Source organism: Cyprinus carpio, chromosome A14, assembly GCF_018340385.1.
Source record: "Cyprinus carpio isolate SPL01 chromosome A14, ASM1834038v1, whole genome shotgun sequence".
Classification (NCBI taxonomy): domain Eukaryota; kingdom Metazoa; phylum Chordata; class Actinopteri; order Cypriniformes; family Cyprinidae; genus Cyprinus; species Cyprinus carpio.
Window position 1 is genome coordinate 10,306,006 of NC_056585.1, and position 22,172 is coordinate 10,328,177.

General features: G+C 34.9%; 2 protein-coding genes and 1 long non-coding RNA gene across 4 annotated transcripts in view; 2 read left to right on the plus strand and 1 right to left on the minus strand.

Annotated features, from left to right (window-relative positions):
* LOC109101972 (dedicator of cytokinesis protein 2) overlaps positions 1 to 3,241 on the minus strand; it is a 92,836-nt gene extending 89,595 nt beyond the window's left edge. For both annotated transcript variants that reach the window (XM_042769863.1, XM_042769862.1), the window contains exons 1-2: positions 3,066 to 3,241; positions 834 to 917 (exon numbers count right to left, since the gene is read on the minus strand). In XM_042769863.1, the coding sequence (XP_042625797.1) occupies positions 834 to 917; positions 3,066 to 3,108 (127 nt within the window). In that variant the 5' untranslated portion in view covers positions 3,109 to 3,241. The remainder of the gene's footprint in view (positions 1 to 833; positions 918 to 3,065) is intronic.
* A 9,094-nt stretch (positions 3,242 to 12,335) lies between these two features.
* On the plus strand, positions 12,336 to 14,376 carry LOC109061684 (histamine H2 receptor-like). The gene has a single exon (XM_019078780.2). The coding sequence runs from the start codon at positions 13,165 to 13,167 to the stop codon at positions 14,272 to 14,274; it is 1,110 nt and encodes a 369-aa protein (XP_018934325.2). The 5' UTR covers positions 12,336 to 13,164; the 3' UTR covers positions 14,275 to 14,376.
* A 1,387-nt stretch (positions 14,377 to 15,763) lies between these two features.
* Positions 15,764 to 18,186, plus strand: LOC122147587. The gene is made up of 3 exons (XR_006161684.1): positions 15,764 to 15,863; positions 16,871 to 16,937; positions 17,062 to 18,186. It is a non-coding gene; the product is annotated as an uncharacterized LOC122147587 (long non-coding RNA).
* Positions 18,187 to 22,172: the final 3,986 nt, after the last annotated feature.

A 22,172-nucleotide genomic window follows, 5' to 3' on the forward strand; every position in this document is an offset into this window, starting at 1 on the left:
TGTATGCAAATCTCTTTGATGTAATTTACCTTCATAAAAAAAAAAAAAAAAAAAAAAAAAAAAAAACAGTCCACATTCTGCACTACAATCAAAGTCTTCAAGAGAAGAGCAGAACATTGTGTCATATGGACTGATTTTATGGTAGGCATTTAACTTTAGTTTTATTAAACTAGCCCTCTATGTAAAAGAGATGTGTAAAAATTCTTTAAAATTATTTACAGTTTGCCATATACACCAGGAAAGACAGATTATAATGTAAAGAAGTATGACAGTCATTCATTAATGATAATAATAATAATAAAAATAAAAATAGCATTTTTATTTATGTATTGTGTTATACTTTTATGTTGTGGTGATAAAATTGCTCTAATGTCCTGTTGGGTTTATGGTGTGGTGGGCCGCTCTGTGCCAAAATGTCACAGAAAAAAATAATTGTTTCTTCTAGCTCTATCTACAGTAGTTTAGATCCACATTCAAAAAAGAGAAGAGTTTTTCTGTTTTTATATGAATCTTTAGTGGTTTTCATAGTGTCAGGTTTTTTTTTTTTTTTTTTTTTTTGGCTAATTGCATGTAAACCAACTTGGGTCAATTTGACCCCAAACACAGAAGCTATACCCAGTTTTGGATACAGCAGGGGGGTTGAAAATGTTTAGATATTTGCACAGGAATTTTATTTATTTATTTATTTTTTGTTGGAACATGGTGCAAGCAACACCAAGGTCATGGGTTTGATTCTCAGGGAATGCATGAACTGATCAAATGCAATGTGCATTGCTGTGTATAAAAGCCATTACCTAATGCATAAATGCAAAAGTAAATGCAATATCCCTCACCTTCACATGACTCCTGTATGTGCACCGTGTCCCCGATAGCCAGGGACAACTGCTTCTCCGCTTTGGCGACAAAATTCCACTTAACTTCAGAAAAAAGAAAGAAAATATCAATTGCATGAAACTGAAAGAGATTATCCCATGACACAGTTTGGATTTATTTTTCAAGTGATGTTTAGCAAACAGCAGAAAGAGATCATTTAATGCTTTCAAAAAGACATCAAACGATATCTGCCCTCAACTACTTCAAAAGAGTCCTGTGATTCATGTCTGGAGCAGAAAAGCAGCAGGACGACACACACGCTGAACTTTAATACTTTAGCCAGCATCAATGACACTGAAAGTTAAAGTGCATATGCAGAGATGGAGAACATTATATTACACACACGCACACACAGACACACACAATTCATTTCTGCAAGTACGAGTTCGTTGGCCTACTTCCTCTCAGAGCAGCTTCCTGTACAACACAGGACACACAGATACACACCGCCATCAGCATGTTTACAATTGAAATAACATTCAAAATCAGTCAATATGCATTTACATGATCAGACAGCTTTTATTTCAAGTTCCTAATAAGTTTTAGCATGTGCATTAGCTTTATTTCTTCCAACAAACACGCTGTGAGCTACAAACCTGCTGACTACGCATGCCTACAATCAGAAGTCAAGCCGCTTTTGCGTTTTCAAGACCGAACACACAAAAATAACCCCAACGCTGTGAATCCTACATTCACAGATAACTCTTAATAACATTACTCTGATCAGTTTCACCATTTCAAACTTGTACTGCTGGACACTTCCCATATGAGCTAGACTATTAGCTTCTCTTAATTAAAAGAGATTTCAATGGGAATTGCATGAAATGTTACTTCCCAAAGGTTGCTATTTGGTCACAGCTGAAAAACTTAATGGAGTTCTCACACGCATTTAATTTAAGGATCAACATTGTCTCAAATGTTTCCCTTATTCATAAAATAACACAAATCAGTGTTATTTTAGTATCACTGAGATACTTTTTCTCCTTTAAGTAATTTGAACGAGTTTTATTGTATTTTTTGTCTTTATTATTATTTTTTAAACATGTCTATATGGTTTTTATTAACAATCATCAACTTTAAAATAAAATGAGATATGTTGCTTTGTTCTTTTTTTAAAAAAAAATTAAGTTTATTTTATTTCAAGCAACAGAAATTATTATTATGGTTTTAGTTTACTTAGATTATTTTAATTTTTTAAACACGTCTATATGGTTTATTAAGTTTTATTTCAGTTTTAGTTTTAGTTATTTTAGTACATAAACTAAAAGAAAATTAGATTTGTTGCTAACTTAAAATAAGCTTAAGATGTACTATTTTATCTCATTTAATGTTTATATTATATTGTAAACATATATTTAATGTTTTAATTAACTATAATAACCCTGGCATAAAGGAGTCATATATGTCCTACAGTAAGAGCTATAAAATGAATGATAGCAGCAATAGTTATATTCATATGGAGATCTCTGACTTTTGATCTTAAACATTGGTATCCTTAGCAAATATGAAATCATTTTAAGATATTAGTAAGTCTCTAGAGGAGATTCCTGGTCTCTTCTCACTGCTATCTAGGAGAAACAACTAAGGTAATAAAGAGATCTCACTTGTGTATTTAATTCACACAGGTCTCCTCTAAAAACACCTCTTGTGTTATTAAATGCTGACAACCTTATAGCACATTTATTCAGCAAACAGGCTAAAGAAGCGACTCCGCTGCACTGTAAAAAGTGAAAATGTGCCGAAGTCCCCATATGAAGTTATTTCAGGTTGATTCAGTTGCATTAAATGATATTTTTGACTTTAATAAACCGATGTTAACCAAAAGAAGCAAATAAGCAGAGCTAAGTAAGAAGCTGTCATTGTCTTCAGGTAACAGTTTGTTTTTGCACTATATGAGTATTGCATTAATGGCATCGTCATAGAGACATAAAACTGAAAACTGAAGATTTTCAAAGCAAAACAAGTGCAAAATGATAAAATGCTGCAATCTGTTTAGTCCAGTGACTGTTGGGCTGCTTGACTGATCGGTCCCTGCCCACATCCTGAGATATAGGAACTGAATCAAACAACTATATACACCCGTTGCGAAGGCCACCAGGAATATAAACACACAACTTCACAGAAAAAATTTAAAATACACAGGTGAATCACGTGCACACACACACACACACACACAAACCAGCAAAACTCACCAACTCCATATCTTTGAGAGACAGTTTTTGTCCAAGGAGCCATTAGTTGGACTATAAAATGCTCTCCTATGGCTATATCTGTTTGTATTTTCTCTTTCAGAGTATCTCAGTTCCTTTCTTATGCCCTACACTGACTGTTTTTGGGTGAGGGTGTGAGAAATAACCAGAGGAATAAGTGCTCCTCCTCCTCTATGTCTGACTATCTGCTTCTTCCTCTTCCTCTTTTGGCCTCCACATTTAACTGGCTGACAGCAGAACTTCAGCACGATGACTAAAGCATGTTTCAATGACTTTTATTGATTAAAATCTTGAGATCATGTATGTTTTGGGTCTCAGACTCAATATGAGATATAAGACTTAATATGAGCAGGTTTATACAAACCCACAAACAGGCTGCTCTGTAGTCATAAACCACCAAAATAATGTCAATCTTCAGGTGCAATACCGACTGTAACCAACAGAGGACACCGCAAACACTAACTTAGAGATGATACGCATCTTAATTATGCAGTTTATTGAGTAGATATGATCATACTTATGAATTTGACCAAAAAAAGGTTAAAAAAAAAAAAAAACATAGATGTACACTGAGGAAGTAAGAATTAAAGACAAGATTATTAAAGAGACTTGAGGGTGGATTCTTTTCTTGACCAGAAAACAACCACCTAGCAACCATCCAGAGCACCCTAGCAACTGCTCAGAATACTGTTATGTTCAGAAAATGTAAACTTCCATATGGGGAATCGTCAATGAATACCAGAATTTATAAATGTGAATGTCGCAGGTTCAATGTTAAAAACTGCTGGAGGTCATTAAATGGTCCCCTTTATGTTTTCTTAATGTGATTTTCCCACAGAAATGCAAAATACATAATTATACAAAAGTATGTATGTATGTACAGTGGTGTGAAAAAGTGTTGGCCCCCTTCCTGATTTCTTATTGTATTTGGATGTTTGTCACACTTTAATGTTTCAGATCATCAAACAAATTTAAAAGTGAACACAACATGCAGTTTTTAAATAACGGTTTTTATTATAAAGGGAAAACAAAATCCAAAACTACATGGCCCTGTGTGAATAAGTGTTTGCCCCCTAAACCTAATAACTGATTGGGCCACCCCTAGCAGCAACAACTGCAATCAAGCGTTTGCGATAACTTGCAAAGAGTCTGTTACAGCATTGTGGAGGAATTTTGGTCCACTCATCTATGCAGAATTGTTGTAATTCAGCCACATTAGAGGGTTTTCGAGCATGAACCGCCTTTTTAAGGTCATGCCACAGCATCTCAATAGGATTCAGGTCAGGACTTTGACAAGGCCACTCCAAAGTCTTCATTTTGATTTCTTCAGCCATTCAGAGCTGGACTTGCTGGTGTGTTTTGGATCATTGTCCTGCTGCAGAACCCAAGTTCGATTCAGCTTGAGGTCATAAGCAGATGGCCAGATATTCTCCTTCAGGATTTTTTGGTAAACAGCTGAATTCATGGTTCCATTTATCACAGCAAGTCTTCCAGGTCCTGAAGCAGCAAAACAGCCCCAGACCATCACACCACCACCACCATATTTTACTATATGCATTATTATCATTCCATGAAATGCTGTGTTACTTTTACGCCAGACGTACTGTAATGGGACACACACCTTCCAAAAAGTTCAACTGTTGTCTCGTCAGTCCACAGAGTATTTTCCCAAAAGTCTTGGGGATCTTCAAGATGTTTTCTGTCAAAACTGAGATGAGCCTTTATGTTCTTTTTGCTCAGCAGCAGTTTTCGTCTTGAACTCTGCCATGCAGACCATTTTTGCTCAGTCTCTTTCTTATGGTGGAGTCATGAACACTGACCTTAACTGAGGCAAGTGAGGCCTGCAGTTCTTTGGATGTTGTTGTGGGGTCTTTTGTGACCTCTTGGATGAGTCGTCACTGTGCTCTTGGGGTAATTTTGGATAATTTTGTATTCATATAAATATATTATATAGACTATATAGACTATATTATATAATCTGTGTATATTCTTCTCATTCCCAGTACTATTGTAAATTAAATTGTAAGCATATTTCACAATAGTTCTGTTTTTACTGTATTTTCTGAGCAAATAACTGTGGGCTTGGTAAGCATACGAGACTTATTTCTCTCTCTCTCTCTCTCTCTCTCTCTCTCTCTATATATATATATATAAGAGAGAAAGAGAATTTTAAGTATGTTTTTCCACATTAAATCATTAAATTTAAAAATTATTTCAAATAAATATTTGTATTGTAAATACAATACTTTATTACTATATGAATTACTGTAGTATTATTGTGTGGGTGGGTGGGTGTGAATATATGAGGTGTGTGTGAATATGCTAGGTGTATTGCACAGTATCCCATGTTAACAGTCACTAGAGTCTTGCTGAAGTTCAGTCGTTTGAATATCCTTCATCAGACTCTGACCTTCTGAAAATACCAAGCAGCTTATTAAAGATCTTTCAAAAGGTATTTTTACAATAGAGTTATTTGAATATCTGCGTGGCCATGTTTGCATTTGACTATGAATCTGGTTCTGTCTGATGCCATTTCTAGAACTGTTTTAATAAACTGGAGAAGTTAATAAACACTCTGTAAAACAAAATTACATAGACTGTATGAAATGTCAGCTGTCTTATAGGACTCATTCAGCGATTGTTCAAAATACTTCTACTTACAGTATAGGTGTCACAATCCCCAGACACCAGTCCATTCACTATCCTCAGTCGCCAGCTGGGTACTACATTTCCCAGCATCCCTTCTGTTCAACACCTGCTCTCAGTCAGCCATCACCACAACTGATGATCTTATCAAGCCAGAGCAGTTACTCTCCACTTCTTTCTTGTCTGAAAAAACGTAAGTTTAAGTCATTGTTAGTTTATTTTCAGTAGCTATTTTGTTTTTGTTTGTTTGTTACTAGTTTTATTTTGGTATGTTTTTAGAATTAGTTAACTATATTAAACCTGAATTGCAATCAGTTTAATGAATGTTAATGTAATTTTTAATTTTGATAACATTTTTTTAAATATATATTTTACACTGTTCAGTTTAATGTAAATAAAAGTATTATTTGAAATATGTTTAAAAAAATAAATAATTCAAATATATTTTAAAATAAATTACAACAATATAATGCATATTTACTTTTTAAATGTTCTTCTTAATTCTAAAAATCCACCAAGTTTTCTTGAAGAGTGTTTGGGTTAGGTTTAAAAAAAAAAATCCTTAAAGAAATTAAAGAGATATTCTTTGCGTATCTGCTTTCTTTTGTCAGTAAATAGCACTTCTGTTGTTTAAGAAAATCACTCGATACACACGCAGAGTCAAGGTTCATCCCTCTTACATTCAACCTGTAACACAAAAGCAGAAGAGAGAGAGAGAGGAAGGCATTTGACAATTTGATTGGCTGACTGAAGAAGTGTTGAGTTATGTGTGTGTGTAGAGAGAGAGAGATAGAAGGGCAAGAGTAACAGAAGAATGAAGGTCGACCAAGGTAAGTTACGCTGCTACTGCACCACTGTATTTTACATACATCTCATTAAAACACTAAAACTACATGCTCGATGTTGTTTGTCTGTGAGAATGCAAACTAGAATAACGTTAAAACGCTGCTGCTGAGTGGATGAATCCTGACAGCTGCTTATAGTGCATGAAAATGCCTCATAAATACATTTATATAGGAAGTCAAGAGAAAAATAGATGTAAATGCATCAAAATGTGGGAATTTTGTGAAACTCTGTTGTTGAAGGAATCAGTAGATGTCCTGGATTTACTGTGTTTTAGACTCATTAGAAGTTTGTGGCTGTTGATCTGTCTAGACAGACCTGATCTCCTTTTGAGCCTGAGCTTTTGCCTTTCGTCTGCATCTCCGGCTGTGTTTGTGCTCGTGAGAGCCGGATTTCTGCAATAGATGCTTAAAGAAGTGAATCTGTTTGATTTAAGAGAGATCAATGCAGACTATTTGTGTGTCAAAGGAATCCTAAGATGAAACGCGTGTCCTCTTCACATCGTACCTCTTCAGCTACTTCCAAAATAACAAACAAATCATCTCAGTGTTTAAAAGGACATGGTCTCCTAGCAACCCAACACCCATGACGACCATGCTTGTCAGAAGCAATCAAAAGACGGAGGACTGTATTCCTCATAGACGTCCTGACAGCTTGAAGAATGAGGATGAACACTGACAAATGTGTTTACAAGTCAATAAATGAACAGAGCAGCCACTTAAACACACAGCAATATGAAACCATCAAAATATCAGCTAAACAAGCAAGATAATAATAAAAAAAAAAAAAAAAAAAAAAACGTACTGGGTTTAATTTCAATTGGCTTGCACTACATAAAACTGGATTTATTTTCACAGCACTTTAATTTGTTTTTGAGAAGTGTAATGTTACTTTTCTAAGGGCTCAGAAATGTGATCTTAACCTGATGCATGACAAAATTAAAAAGAATCAGAAAAGAAAACTACCCAAAACACCCTAGCAACATGTTAAGATTTGCATCTTTGCATCTAGGATAGATTGAGGATGAGTAAATTATGGGGTGATTTTCATTTTTGGGTGAACTATCCCTTTTAAATGAATTATAGCAGCTTTTCATTAGGGCAACTACAAAGGAGAATTTAATAGTTCTAATAAACTTTAAGTAAAATATTAATTCAGTATTTATGAGCAATATAATGGAATATTAATATTGGTAAATGCATTTGCAGTCTATTATTATTTGTAATAGACTACTATCTATTGGTATTTGTTTTCGTCCTTTATTTATTAATAATAATTTATTTAAATTGCCATAACTCCATATGGGGGACTGTGTGAGCCAGATGGGCTGAATTTTTAACACCAGTCCAGCTATTTCTTCAGACAATGTAAAAATTTTAATTGCATCATTTCTTTGGTGAAAAAAAATAAAAAATAATTTAAATTAAAAAAAACAAAAAAAAACAAACACCTACCAACAACAAAAAACATAAAAACCACAAATATCATCAAAAACAAAAATATCATTCAAAACAATTTAACATTGTGCAAACATGCAAATGGCATTAACACTTTCTTAAGAAAATGTAAAAGTTTTAATTGATTGTGAGGAAGAAGAAGAAAAGACAAAAAAAAAAAAAGACTGAAAATGCTGTTAAATGAAGAGGGTTAGTCAGAAGGCAGATGTGCCACGCTGACATACCAGTAATTGCCGGAGGAAATGTTCAATATTTCAGAATCTGTTTAAAGTTTAACGTGGTTATGGAGATGGTTTCTAGCAACAACAGAGGGGAAATGTGCATCTCAATGAGCTGCAGTCAACTCACTGAGAGACAGGTGATCCTGAAGACAGTAAACAAAGAGTTAAAGTTTGTCATTAAGTCATAAAAAAATACAGTCCGTATGTTTCTTAATCATTAAATTAGATCTACTTTTATAAGAGAGAACAATGTGAACCTGGTTTATCTATCTGAGAAATAATGAAAGAACATGGACAGGAGAACAGAGATCTATAAAGACAGATCATAAGCGAGACATTGAATATGTCAGTTATATATTTTAGAAAGCAATTACATTCAGTGGAGATTTTTGCTGAAGTCTCCAGAAAAGACTTCAGTAATTTCTAGTGTTTCAGAAGAATTTCAATGATGTCTCAAACTGTGCAGAGAACCCAAAATCTGCAATCAAAAGTCAGAGATCTCAGTATGAATTATTTCTGATATGACCTGCTCTCCAAATTCATTTTATATCTCTTTTTTCTTACTATTGACTCATTTGGACCTTTATTTGTTTTTTTTAGGAGAAGGCATTTTAGGAGTAACATTTAAGACAAAGCTAATAGTTGAATAAGACAGATAATATTGAACTACAGAGATGGGTATCGCTCTAATTACTACACTCAAGAAATATATTAATGATTTATGTATTTGAATTGCATATAGAATTTCCATCCATTTTGGATAATACAGCTTTAACATAAACTAATAATTTTAAGGTGATGCATATCTGTCAGTCATACATAAATGAAAAGGTCAGATTTCTCTTCTCAAAAAATATTTAAAAATTTGTATTCACATTGCTTCAGATGCAGCATAAATCAGTTCATTGTGAAACAAAAAATGTATTCTGTTAAAAAGTTTGAAAAAATATGGCTAGCTGTGCAAGTAATATTAGTTAAAATGCATAATATTATTTAACAAATTAGATTTATTGATTATATATATATATATTAAATTGAATGCTCTTCTTTTTAACTTTTTATTCATCAAAGAATCCTGAAAAAAGTATCACAGGTTCCAAAAAAATATAAATCAACACAAAATTTTCCATCAAATAAAATAAAATAGAAATATAATATGACAACAATAAAATCATAAATCCTACAAAATACAAACATTTATTGGAATAATATTTTACAATATTACTATCTTTACTTAGATTTTAATGTATATAAAAATAGAAAAAAATGTATTTTACATCATAATAAAATTTCACAATATAATTTTTTTTTCCTGTATTTTTGATCAAATAAATACAGCCTTGATAAGCATAAGAAACTCCTGTAAAAAACATTCAAAATCATTCTGATCCCAAACTTTTGACCGGTAGTATATATATTGCTCGTTGTTAGTTTAACTACTGCATTAGCTAATGTTAACAAATGACACCTTATTGTAAAGTGTAAAGCTTACCAAAGACACAATGATATAATACATGGAGGATGCAGGAAAAAGACACATAAGTTGAAAAATTGATAACCTGTTAAAAACAACATTCCCAAGAACACATTTTGTTAAAATAAATAAATAAATAAAAATTAGAGAAGAGAAAAAAAGCAGATTCCTGAATAAATTGGTAGCTTTCATGTTAGATGTCAGCACAGCAGCCAGACATGACAGAAATGAATATCTAGTCTAATTAAAGCATCGAAATGATTTCAAATTCACTCTATATTGCCTTCATTATTATACTGAGATAAAAGAAGCTGAACCAATATGATTTTTATCTACAGAAATTGTGAGCTTAATATTTTATGCACTGTATGCTAAGATCTTATGATGAAGACATGAAAACATACTGCATAGCAATGACGCAGTTGACAGAGCTCTTCAAAGGCAATGGATATTAATTTCTCTCTCACACACAGACCATGGATAAAGCTCAAGGCAGTGGACATAAGGCCATTTTATTAAGGAAAAACATCAAGAATCATCTCACTCGTCTCATCTCACTCTAAAAGGACAAAAAAAGAGTGTCTGTTTTCTTTGAACAATGAACAAAGCTAATGTGTGCAAATATGACATTATCTCCACTATAGCTTTTATCATAATGTCTCATATGTTGTGCTACACTAATATGAGTGTTAGAGCATTGTTTTCCCTTTCAGCCTACCGTCTTACACACACACACAGTGTTGTGTGGGTCTCTGAGAGCTTTTCGTTACTCTACAATTATGTCTTTAACATCATCATCTTGCAGCCAAATAAACACACACAATCTCCCTCATCTTACAATTTCACTCATGCACACATCTGTGCATCTTAAGAAACCTGCATGTGTTGTGTGTGTGCAGAATCAGAATGCAATAGAAGAAAGTTGAAACCTGATCTAAAGCACCAAAAGAATATTCTATATATTTCAAAATGTCTTTCTAAAATTTGTTTTATAGATTTATTTTAAAGCTGCAGTCCGTAACTTTTTTAACCACCTGAGAGACCTCTCGTGCTGTCTTAAATATTTGGGAGAGTAAGAGTGATTCTTAGCTTTAAGAAATTTGAGAATTTTTTTAAATTTGAAGTTTGAAAGTAGGAGTAAATTTAATGAATTCTCAGCACTTGAGACTGAAATGGCACTTTGAGAAGCTTGATAAATATGGTCCCAGGACTACAACAGTCCCAAAGCGGTGAATATTCACAGTAAGGCCACAGAGTAAACTCCTCCGATTAGGCTCCAAAGTCCTCCAGAGAATGCAGGCAGATAAAAACAATAATCTAAAGAATATGGAATAGTTCCGCAACATTGCAAAAATGGCACATAAAAAAAAAAAAAAAACGTGAAAAGAGCAACAGCCAAACTCTACAAACGATCCAAACAAAACCTTAAATCAAAAAAAAATAAAAATAAAAAATTCAAATCATCTCTATAAATGATTCATGCAAAATTCTGCCTCATTGTAGAATGTTTTTATTTTTTTTCTGCATTATTTCAAGTGGTGTCATATTTGTTGTTCCCTTTGAGTTATGTGTTATGGAAGAATTTTTCTTTCCTTAATGATATGATTGTGTTTGTATGTGAAATGTAAAGGATCAAGTACATTTCTGTTCAAAAGTTTGGTATTTTTTAATGTTTTTTCTTCTGCTCTACAAGGCTGCATTTATTTGCTCAAAAATACTTTAAAACAGTAATACTGCTTTATATTATTTTAAAACAAGTGCTTACAATTTGAATATATTATAAAAAGTAATTTATTCCTGTGTTCAAAGCTGAATTTTCAGCATCATTACTCCAGTCTTCAGTGTCACATAATCCTTCAGAAACCATTCTAATATGCGGATTTGCTGCTCAAGAAAAAAAATATTATACTTGCCAATGTTAAAAACAGTTTTGCTGCTTCATATTTTTGTAGAAACCCTGATACAATTTTTCAGGATTTACTGATGAATATAAAGTTCAAAAGAACTTATTTACTTTGAAATAATAACTTTGAAATAAATAATTTAAAATCCTTGACTGTGACTTTAATGCATCCTTGATTAATAAAATAATTTTCTTTCTTTCTTTCAAAAGAAACCTTTTAAACTGCAACATGAGCATATGTCTAGAAAGATACCTTGATGTATTATCACTATTGCAATATGTCTTAATCTACAGAGATCCTTGCTTTAAATCATTTCTCTCTCTGACAGTTCAGTTCACTTGACCAGTGGATTTTGTGGTTCACTTGAAACATTTGACTTCACTTACAGATTAAACAAGCTATGTGACATTGAGGAAAAAAATACTGACCCCAAATATAAAGCATAAAACATATTTCTCTTTCACACAAAACAGAGATATAATGGAACCAGTAATTGCAGAGGTCAACACTGGCTTAACATAATGCAATGGTGTCTATCAATTTTATATATTATTATTATATTATTACTCAAAATAATCTAGCATTTTTATATTGGTTTGGCAAAGGTTGACAACCTCTTATCTAAATGCATCTCTGTTCTATTTTAAACAAGAGAAAGAGGAGAAAAAAAAAATGTAGTACCTCACTATGACCAGCAGAGGCCGACACACTTCAGTCTAACAACAATAGAGACGGAAGGAAGGTGGATGGATGAACAGATGGATCAATGGAGGAGGAGGAGGACATACCCTGCAGTGTGGAAGGAGACCGTTGGGAATAGACCTTACTAAACATCTTGACCTACAAAAACTGCATTGCATTTTGCATTGATGCATTTGGAAGATGCAAGTATGCACATTGCCTGGAACAGCTTTGGCATTGTTGAGCTACAGGAACATTCACATGGCCAAAAAAAAACAAAAAAAACGATCAACATAGATAAACAAACCTGCAATCCTGTGTTTCCCCTTCCGATAAAACAAGAAAATCATGGATCTTTACATTCAAAAACTGCACTGGATTTTGCATTAATACATTTAGCAGATGCGAGGTGGGTTGCCTGGATTAAAAATGCACAACCTTGATGTTGTTGAGCTACAGGAACACTGACACAACCAGACAATAATCTAAACACAAAAACTGCATAGCATTTTGAACATCTTGAACTACAAAAATTGCATTGCATTTTTAATTGATCCATTTAGCTGATGCAACCATGTGCATTGCCAGAAATTAAACACACAACCTTGAGCTACAGGAATGTTCACACAAACAGAAAATAAGATTTTCACACACACCTGCATTCAGAAAATCACACAACTTTACATTGCATTGCATTTTAACATCTCAAACAACAAAAATTGCTTTGCATTTTGGCATTATTGAGCTACAGGAACATTGACACAACCAGAAAATATGAAAAACAGACATAAACACACCCACACTCATGGTGTTTTTTACCGATAAACCCATAAATACATCACACAAACACAGAATATGACATCTCAGATAGCATTAGCTGTGACGCTCTCTGTTCTTATCCTCTTCACTGTCAGTGGAAATATTTTGGTTTGTCTTGCTGTGTACACGACCAGAAGCCTACGTAATGTCACCAACTGCTTCATTGTCTCTCTAGCGATTACAGACTTTCTACTGGGCGCTCTCGTGCTGCCGTTTTCCACCCTTTACCAAGTTACAGGCGATTGGCCACTGGGGGCGCACTTCTGCAACATCTACATCTCCCTGGATGTCATGTTATGCACTGCCTCCATACTTAATCTCTTCGCTATCAGCTTAGATCGCTACTTTGCGGTCACTGCCCCATTGCGTTATCCAATGCTAGTGCTTCCGTGGAGAGTTGGTGCGGTTTTAGCGATAATCTGGCTGGTTTCGGTGGCCGTTTCATTTGTACCTATCCACCTAGGCTGGAATACAAGAGACTTAAGCGTGCAAAATATTCGCCAGGGCGACCCTGCACGAGATTGCCGGTTTGAGTTAAATCCAACGTACGCAGTGGTCGATGCCTTTGTGACGTTTTATCTCCCCCTGGTGGCCATGTGCTGGAGCTACCACAGAGTTTTTTGCATCGCAAGGACGCAGGCGAAACGGATCATTTCTACGAGACGGTGTTCTTCGTCTTCACCAGGAGTGATGATGCTCACCCTGCGTGAACACAAAGCCATGGTGACGCTTGCAGTGGTGCTTGGTGCTTTCGTGGTGTGCTGGTTCCCGTATTTCACTTTTTTTATGATAATGGGGATAAGCAACGAAGATAACCCGCCGCAAACTGTGCAGTCTGTGGTGCTTTGGCTAGGATATGCAAACTCTGCCCTAAACCCAGTACTTTACGCCACACTCAATAGAGACTTCAGGTCAGCTTACGCCAAGCTGCTCTGTGGAGGACGAGGATGTAAAACACGGATGAGAATACCGAAGGTGACAATGGAGGAGGGGACAATGGGTGAACACACCCCTCTGCCAAACAGGGTGGGGCTTCTGCCAAGAACTTGTGTGCTGCTGCAAGAGATCAACAACAGGAAGACGGTCAAAAGCAACAAAACAACTGGTGCTACAGTTACCATCATAGCTAATGGGAATAAAATGTAATAGAAATACAAGTTTGTTTATCTATTACAACAGAGACTGAGGCCCCGTCCACATGGAGACGTGTCTAGCTGTATATGCATACATTTTGTAACGTATAGGCGTTTCGTCCACACGGATCCGGTATTTTGGGAGAGTAAAACCAATATTTTTTTGAAACCGGGTCCCAGAGTGGATAAAGCTGAAAATGTCACCCTTGCGTTTTCATGTGGACAGCGAATCCGTATATTTTCTGAAATGATGATGTCATCAGCCCAAAAACATGAACAAACACTGAACAATTGTCTTTTTATGAACTAGCATTAACGCAGATTAATTAAAGTATTGTTCCATGTTCGTTTGTATACCACGTGCAAGGTTTTTGCGCATAGTCCAAGTCTTCTTCTCCGTTTTTAGTGTATCTCTGTGACAGAAATACAGTGCCACATACTGGTCTGGCATGTATACTACATCGTTTTGTGTCGCAGATATTTCTTGAGACGAGGGGGAAAAAAATCGGATAGGGAAAGTTCTGGCTTCATGTGGACGTAGCCTGAAGGAATTTTATTGTCTTATTGTCTTTGTATGTGCACATTTATATATCTGTCAGCAGCCCATGGGGAACCCAAATATTAAGACAGTGTAACTTAAAAATACAAGCAGACTGTACAAATGCAATTAATTGTAACTTAATTACATTAACTTTTCTTTAATTGTACTCTGGTAGCCATCAGAAGTAATGAGATATTGTAAAAGCACATAGAAATCTGTTACTGGGTGAATCTCACAAAACTTGTCTAGGTCAACCTACAGTTTCCTAAATTTCAAGGTCACTGCTTAGTTCTGTTTGAAGTTATCCTAACAGGAGTAAAAGGGCAGTTTTAATCATATTTCATGAGTTAAATATATTCTGATGCACAGTATAAAAAAAACTTAAATGAGATATTTGAAAAAAAGAACAAAACAAAATAACAAGAGAACACCCCCACAACCCACCAAATTAAAAGAGATAAATTTACACAAAAAGGAATGAAAATTTGATGTTCATCTGCTTACCCCCAGGGCATCCAAGATGTAGGTGACTTTGTTTCTTCAGTAGAACACAAACCAAGATTTTTAATTCAAACCGTTGCAATCTATCACTCTTATAATGTTAGTGGATGGGAATCACGGCTAAAACTCCTCCTATGCGTGTTCAGGCGTATTCTTCTTCTTGCTTGCTTTATGTTGGATCGCGGACTTATAAGTGCATTAACGCCACTTATCTCTCAAATGGTCCATTGAGACTCTATCTACAATCTCAATTAGGAGTGTCAATGGTCCACTTGAGAGATAGGTGGCGGTAATGCACTTATAAGTCTGCGATCCGCCATAAAGCAAGAAGAAGACGCCTCAAGCACCTGCTGATTAGTAGTAAATCTCCATCACCTGCTTTCAGATTGAGTGGCATTCACTACACAGAGCCATAGTTCACTGACAAGCTAGGCGATATCGCGTTCGAAATCCAATGCGATTATGAACACAATATTGCCTGATTGTCAGTGAACCATGGCTCTGTGTAGTGAATGCCACTCAATCTGAAAGCAGGTGACGTAATTTAGCCTTTTATAAAGGTAGGTACACCTGACTATCATTAGCAAAACAATGAAAAGAAACTTTAAAAATTAAAAAAAAATTGCCTTTGAAAAATAGAACCCATGGGTAACATATACAGCATGAACAGGATTGGCCCAAGAATTGAACCTTGGGGAACTCCACAAATCAATGATGCAGATTTGGAGTAAAGTTGACTGATATTAACTGAAAAGGTCATTTTGAACTAGAAATGCCTCTACTTGATTTAAAACAACATTTTCTAAAAATTTAGATAAAATAATTATTTTGAAATGGGCCGATAATCTGATAAAACATTCGTATCCAAGTTAGGTCTTTTCAAGAGGGGCTCTATAATAGCATGTTTAAAACTTGCAGGAACTACTTCTGATGTAAGACTTTTATTAACTAATGTCAATAGACTTGGTCCAATAATCTAAGTTCTGTTTAATAATTTTTGATGGAATGATATCACGGCAACATAAAAATATTGTCAAAAACAAACCTTGATAGTCCTAAAGCTTCATTTTCTTTCAGCATTTTTTTTTTTCTTTTCTGGTGTAAAATGAGACCTGGACATGTTATCATAAGATTCGCTTTACTGCAGGTTTAAAGAGACATTGACCTAAGGGCCAGTTTTTTTTTAGTATTACTTTAAGAATCTGTTATGCTGTTCCCATATGGTGTTTTTATTCCCATGGGGCAGAGAGCTGTTTATGATTTAAAAACATTTAAGCGACAACATCTGTCTAAAAAAAACTCTATAGTCCAAGTCTTCTGAAGTCAGACCACAGCTTGATGTGAGAAAAAGACTGAAATTAAGTTGTTATCTACTAATAATCTTGATCTGAAGATCTATAATGCAAAATCTTGTTGTAAAGAATGGGAAAATTATCAACAACACAACATTTCAGTCCGTTCATGAGGGTAAAAATTGACTGAATTTTCTTGTTTGGTTCAACTATTAATTTAAAAATGTAATTTGATTGAAAGGAAGGTTATGTAACCTCTTTTTTTGTTCTCCCAGTAGGCCATTTTCATAAGACTCAACACTACATCTACCTCCTTAAAAGTGACTGACAATCAACATGCAGGTGACATAATCAGAATCTCGTCTAATTTATATAAGCCTTTTGATATTCAAAAACAGCATTTACAGAACAGATAGTCTGTTTCTGTAGCAGGTCAATTAAATTCATGCAGCTTCTCTTCTGTCAGGTATTTTCAACACTACACAAGCTACACTATTCCCTGGCTTGGACGTGTGATGAACTCAGTACCTGTCCAGATTGGATTCAGATCTATCAGCAGCCCACAGGGATCTCAAGTGTCTTTAACTAAAAGAAATACACACTGAAAAGGTGCAAGTGCAATTTATTGGCAACTGTTTTCTTTAACCAAAATGCTTTTCTTCTAATGCCCCCTGGTGGCTATGATGAGTATCAAGATTATGTAGAAGCACTAAGAAATCTGTTCAGTTACTGGGTGAATCTCACAAAACTTCATATATGTAGAAACACAAGATAGTTTGAAAGTTACTACAGAGATTAAAGGAACAGTTTGCGAAGAAATATTAATGCAATTTTTACTCACTTTCATGTTGTTCCAAATCCAAATGCTGTTTTTATTTCCATGGAACACAGAGCTGTTTTTGGTACAACAAAGAATGCCTAAAAAGGACAAAAAAGAGACCATAAACACATTATACCTTAGTGTATAAGCACACAAAAGAACACGCATATAAAGCTCACTTGTCCAGGTCACATTTCATCTTAAAATAAATAAATATAAATACACTGAAAGAACATTAAGAAAATGAAGCCTATTTTTGACCATTGTATTGTGACATTGTCTCATCTAATACAGTAAATCGAATTACAGAACTACATAAATAGATTGATTAATCAATCAATCAATCATAACATCTGGATGCATTAAAGTAATGAGAATTAAGGTTAAATGTGCTCAATTGTCATGAAAATAATGTTACAGAGCATAAAAAAAAAACTGTCCTAAGGCCTCATTTTCTTTGAGCAAATGTATTATTTTTATCGATTGATTGATTGATTTGAAATGTGACCTAGTCTTGTTTTCATCCTCAGATTCACTTGAGAGTCAATGAATCAACTTTTTCTATGTGAAAATGTAAGAATTCTGTCTTGTTTTCTCTCAAAAAAATATTGTTGCATGGGGATATTTAAAAAGTCTGATTACAGTAACACAGTCAATATGATAAACAGTCTGTTGTGAGACAAGCATGTGCATGAATCAGAAATGTACCGAAGAAATGCAAACCATAAGTGGACTCAGAAATACAGAATAAAATGATAGATTTAATGGCATGGCCTCTTTGAGATTTTCTTCATTTGAGTTATTGTTGATTGGCTGCTTCTCTGTATGTTTTTATGTTGTTTTGTTATATTGATGTCTACTTCAACATGGTTTCATTTTTCCTTCGTTTCTGACTGTCTTTTGACTCATTTAGTCGTCTGACCAACTATTCGTTAAATGCATTTATCACTGCCTTTATCATACAGCAGAACCTGCGCACACACAATCAGCACTGTCACTTTCAGCAGGTTATCCATCATCCTGGTTTGTTATCAAAATATCATGAAATAATTAAGGCAAAAACTCAGACAGAGTTATTCAACTCAGATTCCTGACCTAAGGGAAATACAGGAGGAGGGGAGTTATGGGAAGACGTGAAGAGGAACGAGAATGAGGTGTACATAAAAACAATTGTCTGGGCAAAAAGAAAGGAAAAGTTGAGTATAAGATTTGATCCCTCTATTAGAAGGTACAGTTTTTGCACATTAGCTTTTTCTGGCCAAGAACTACAACACCAGAACAAAAGTTTCTGTCCATCCAAAAGTAATAAGACCATTTGGCAGACAGTAACCACGCAGGAATGATCTTCAGCTTGTGGATTTCTAGTTTACATGTGGCTCAGACAAAAATCTGAATATATTTCAGATATTTGATGTCACTACCATGACAAATCCAGATTTGTTTCATGTGTCGTTTCCTCTCTTTATCCCAGAAATCATCAGATAAAGTCTCCATTCACATAATGAAACCAGAAAATCTTTCACTTTCAATTACACAAAACAGACATTAAGAAAGTGTGACAACAAATATCAATGAAGACTAATTACTCAAGGACGTTATTCAGCAATTATCTCTAATGAACCAATTTGGAGAAATATCTTCACAAGCTAAAATCCATGGGGGTTCCCTTTAACAAACAACTATTAACAATTATTTGCATAAACAAAATACTGATACTAATAATAATAATAAATACTAATTGATATTTGCTCAAATGTATTATGAGAGTGAGAGCACCTGACAAAAATATTCTATTTTATTGTTTATATATTATTACTATATATGCTGAGAGTCCTTAGCTATCCTCATAGCATTCATACACACAGAAACTTCACAACAACCCATCAAAATAAAAGTTTGGTTTAACTTGAAGAAATTGTGACAGAAATACATTATTATTTTACTTTACTATTACTTTGTTTTCATTTAAATTAGTTGGCAAAAAAAGAGAACTGTAGAATTTTCATTTGATTACATTTTAATAGATTAATTCAACTGATGTTTCATGCTTTCATTTGATTACCACTTTTAATAACACATTTATATTAAATCATAAATCCAGAAAATTTTTAACGCACACAACACATAATTTATGAATAAAAAAAATATATATATATATATTGATATATTGAATATATTGATTTAACGAGAAAAAGATATTGTTTGAACGACATAACATCTAAATAAGACATTAATCGAGTGGGGGGAAAAAATATGTGTGTGGCAGCACTACGTCACCATAATTAATGAACATCAATTATTAAGCCAATTTAATTACAAACACAGTATCTAACAAATACAAGGCTGTGATCTGTAAAGCAATTCCCTTGAATACAGTAGCACAGTCCTAACAGAAGCAAAATAAAACCCACTCTCTCTCTCTCTCTCTGGTCCTTTATCCCTGGTTAGTGTGCTGGAATTTAATATGCGACTTTTGTTATTGGGAAAGTGGCACATATGTCTGGGCGCGCGCTGGGCGCAATATCTCTGTTAGTGTAGCTAATGCGATAAAGAAGGCAGGGGGCTATTCATCACCCTGGCCGATCCCAATACGCTTTATTATTTTAATGCATTTCACAGCGATTAAAAATGATCTATCACTAGACCCGCGTACGTGTGTGTGTATGTGTGAGTGTATGAGGTGAGAGAAGTGTGTGTGTGGTCACTTAAAAGGCCAATTACTGTTGTCGCTGTGCAAACAGACAGAAACTCTCCTTCTCACGGAGCAGAAAAACATTCACCTCCCAGTTTTATTTGGCTTTTTATTCAAACGTACGAGCTCCCTGAAGCTGTTTCCACATTAGTCTGTGTTCATCCCTCCACCTGCAGTAATTAGACTGGAGTAATGCTAATTTCATCACTGCTAATTAGCGCAGTTAACGAGCAATGTGTTAAAGCTGATGGCAATTAATCTGTGATTAGGCCAGATTAGTGCAGCAGGCAGCTGCGTTTGACAGTCTGAGGACAGAGAGACTTCCCTGCGTCCCAATGTTCATACTATCCATCCTAAAATAGTATGTGAGATTAAAATAAGTGCGTCCCAAAGCATAGTATGTTGAAAAGAGTATACCAGAAGTCCCCTGATGGTCTACTATTACAGGTAGATTTTTGAAGTGTGGATCCGTGCACACTTTAATGGCTAATATTGCCCACAATCCATTGCACTTTAGCAAAGGATTCATTTCAGAACTACAAACATGGCGGATGTGCACTACCGACGGTTAAGTAGAGAGGTTTAGATGGGGTTTGAGTTACTAATAATCATCATTTACCCTTACAAAATATTTATTTAATGTTATCAATCTTATATTTCATTGTAGATGATGTTAACTGTGACAAGTTGACTGACAGGCCACTTTACAGTGACAGGGTGCATGTAATTATGCGACAAAGTGGACCGTTAAAGATGCAATAGTATGACATTACTACTACACACTCAAAAGTGTGTAGCCTACTCTTTCTTCACCAAAACAGTACATAATTTAAGGGCATAGTATGTAGGCACTTAGGGATGCATCATTTATTTTACCCATCCGGACGATTCTGGACCAGTTTCATCTGTTTGAAGCAAAACCAGATCAACTCCGTTATCAGGAAACGTTCTCAAAATTCATGTTCTGGCAGGTGAGCCTATGTCAATGTTATGAACAGCGTTCTTAATAGAAGTTTTTTGTTGTTGTTACTAACTACTTGTTTCAGACCATTAAATGAGCTATTCCCGTAATGTTCGCAAAAACATTCTCCAAGGTTTTTTTTTTTTTTTTTTTTTTTTAAATGTTCAGAGAAATAACGTTTTTATAACTTAAGGGGAACGTTAGCAAAACATTCTTGGAAGATTTTTTGTTAGCTGGGCATGACAGTACAAAATGACCACCAAACAGCATTATGACACATCAAACCCTGATGAGGAAGTACAGTAGTAACAGTTAGACAGTTACTTTGATATACAAGGTGAACTGAGGTAAATTTGAACAGTTATGGAATGGGAAGAAAAAAAAAGTGTCCCCATTTACCCCATGGTACTGAATGATTTATTCATGCATACTATGCCTATTTACATGGTATTGCCACAAGAAAACTCATGTAATTCAATGGTGCATGTACAAAAACATGGTAATACCATGGTACTTTTCATTAATGTAACCCATGCAGCAGAATATCACAGAAATTGTCAGGATCTGTGAGGGAGAACCCAAACGCAGATGAACAATAACAGACAAGGTACAAGAGGGCAGGTAAGGTGTGAAACACAGTCCAACAGCATGGGGACACAGGAAACAATGACAGGACAGCTGAGGATGACTGCTGGAACCAGCCCTGGATGACAACAGGTCAAAGATCGTCAGAGGAAGTGGCAGGACCAGGCAAGTCACAATGAAGCAGAGATCTTTACTTAATGAACACTGACTCTGAACCGGACCGGCTGCCAGGCCAACAGCACAGCACAAGACTCAATAAAACAACACACCACAAACAAGAGTCGGCGTCAGAGCAGATCTACTGGAGGGGCATTGGATCATCGGCGGGGGGGCACTGTCGTTTGATAAATATTTTTTTGACGCATTGGCAACATCATAGTAGCATGGAAATCCAGACCTAAATCTGAAAGATCTATATAGAATGACAATGAACGATTTAGACTTGGGTTTTTATCTAAAAGAGGAACAGAAGACAGCGCTGAAATTTGCTGTTTTGCCGACCGGATACGGCAAGAGTCA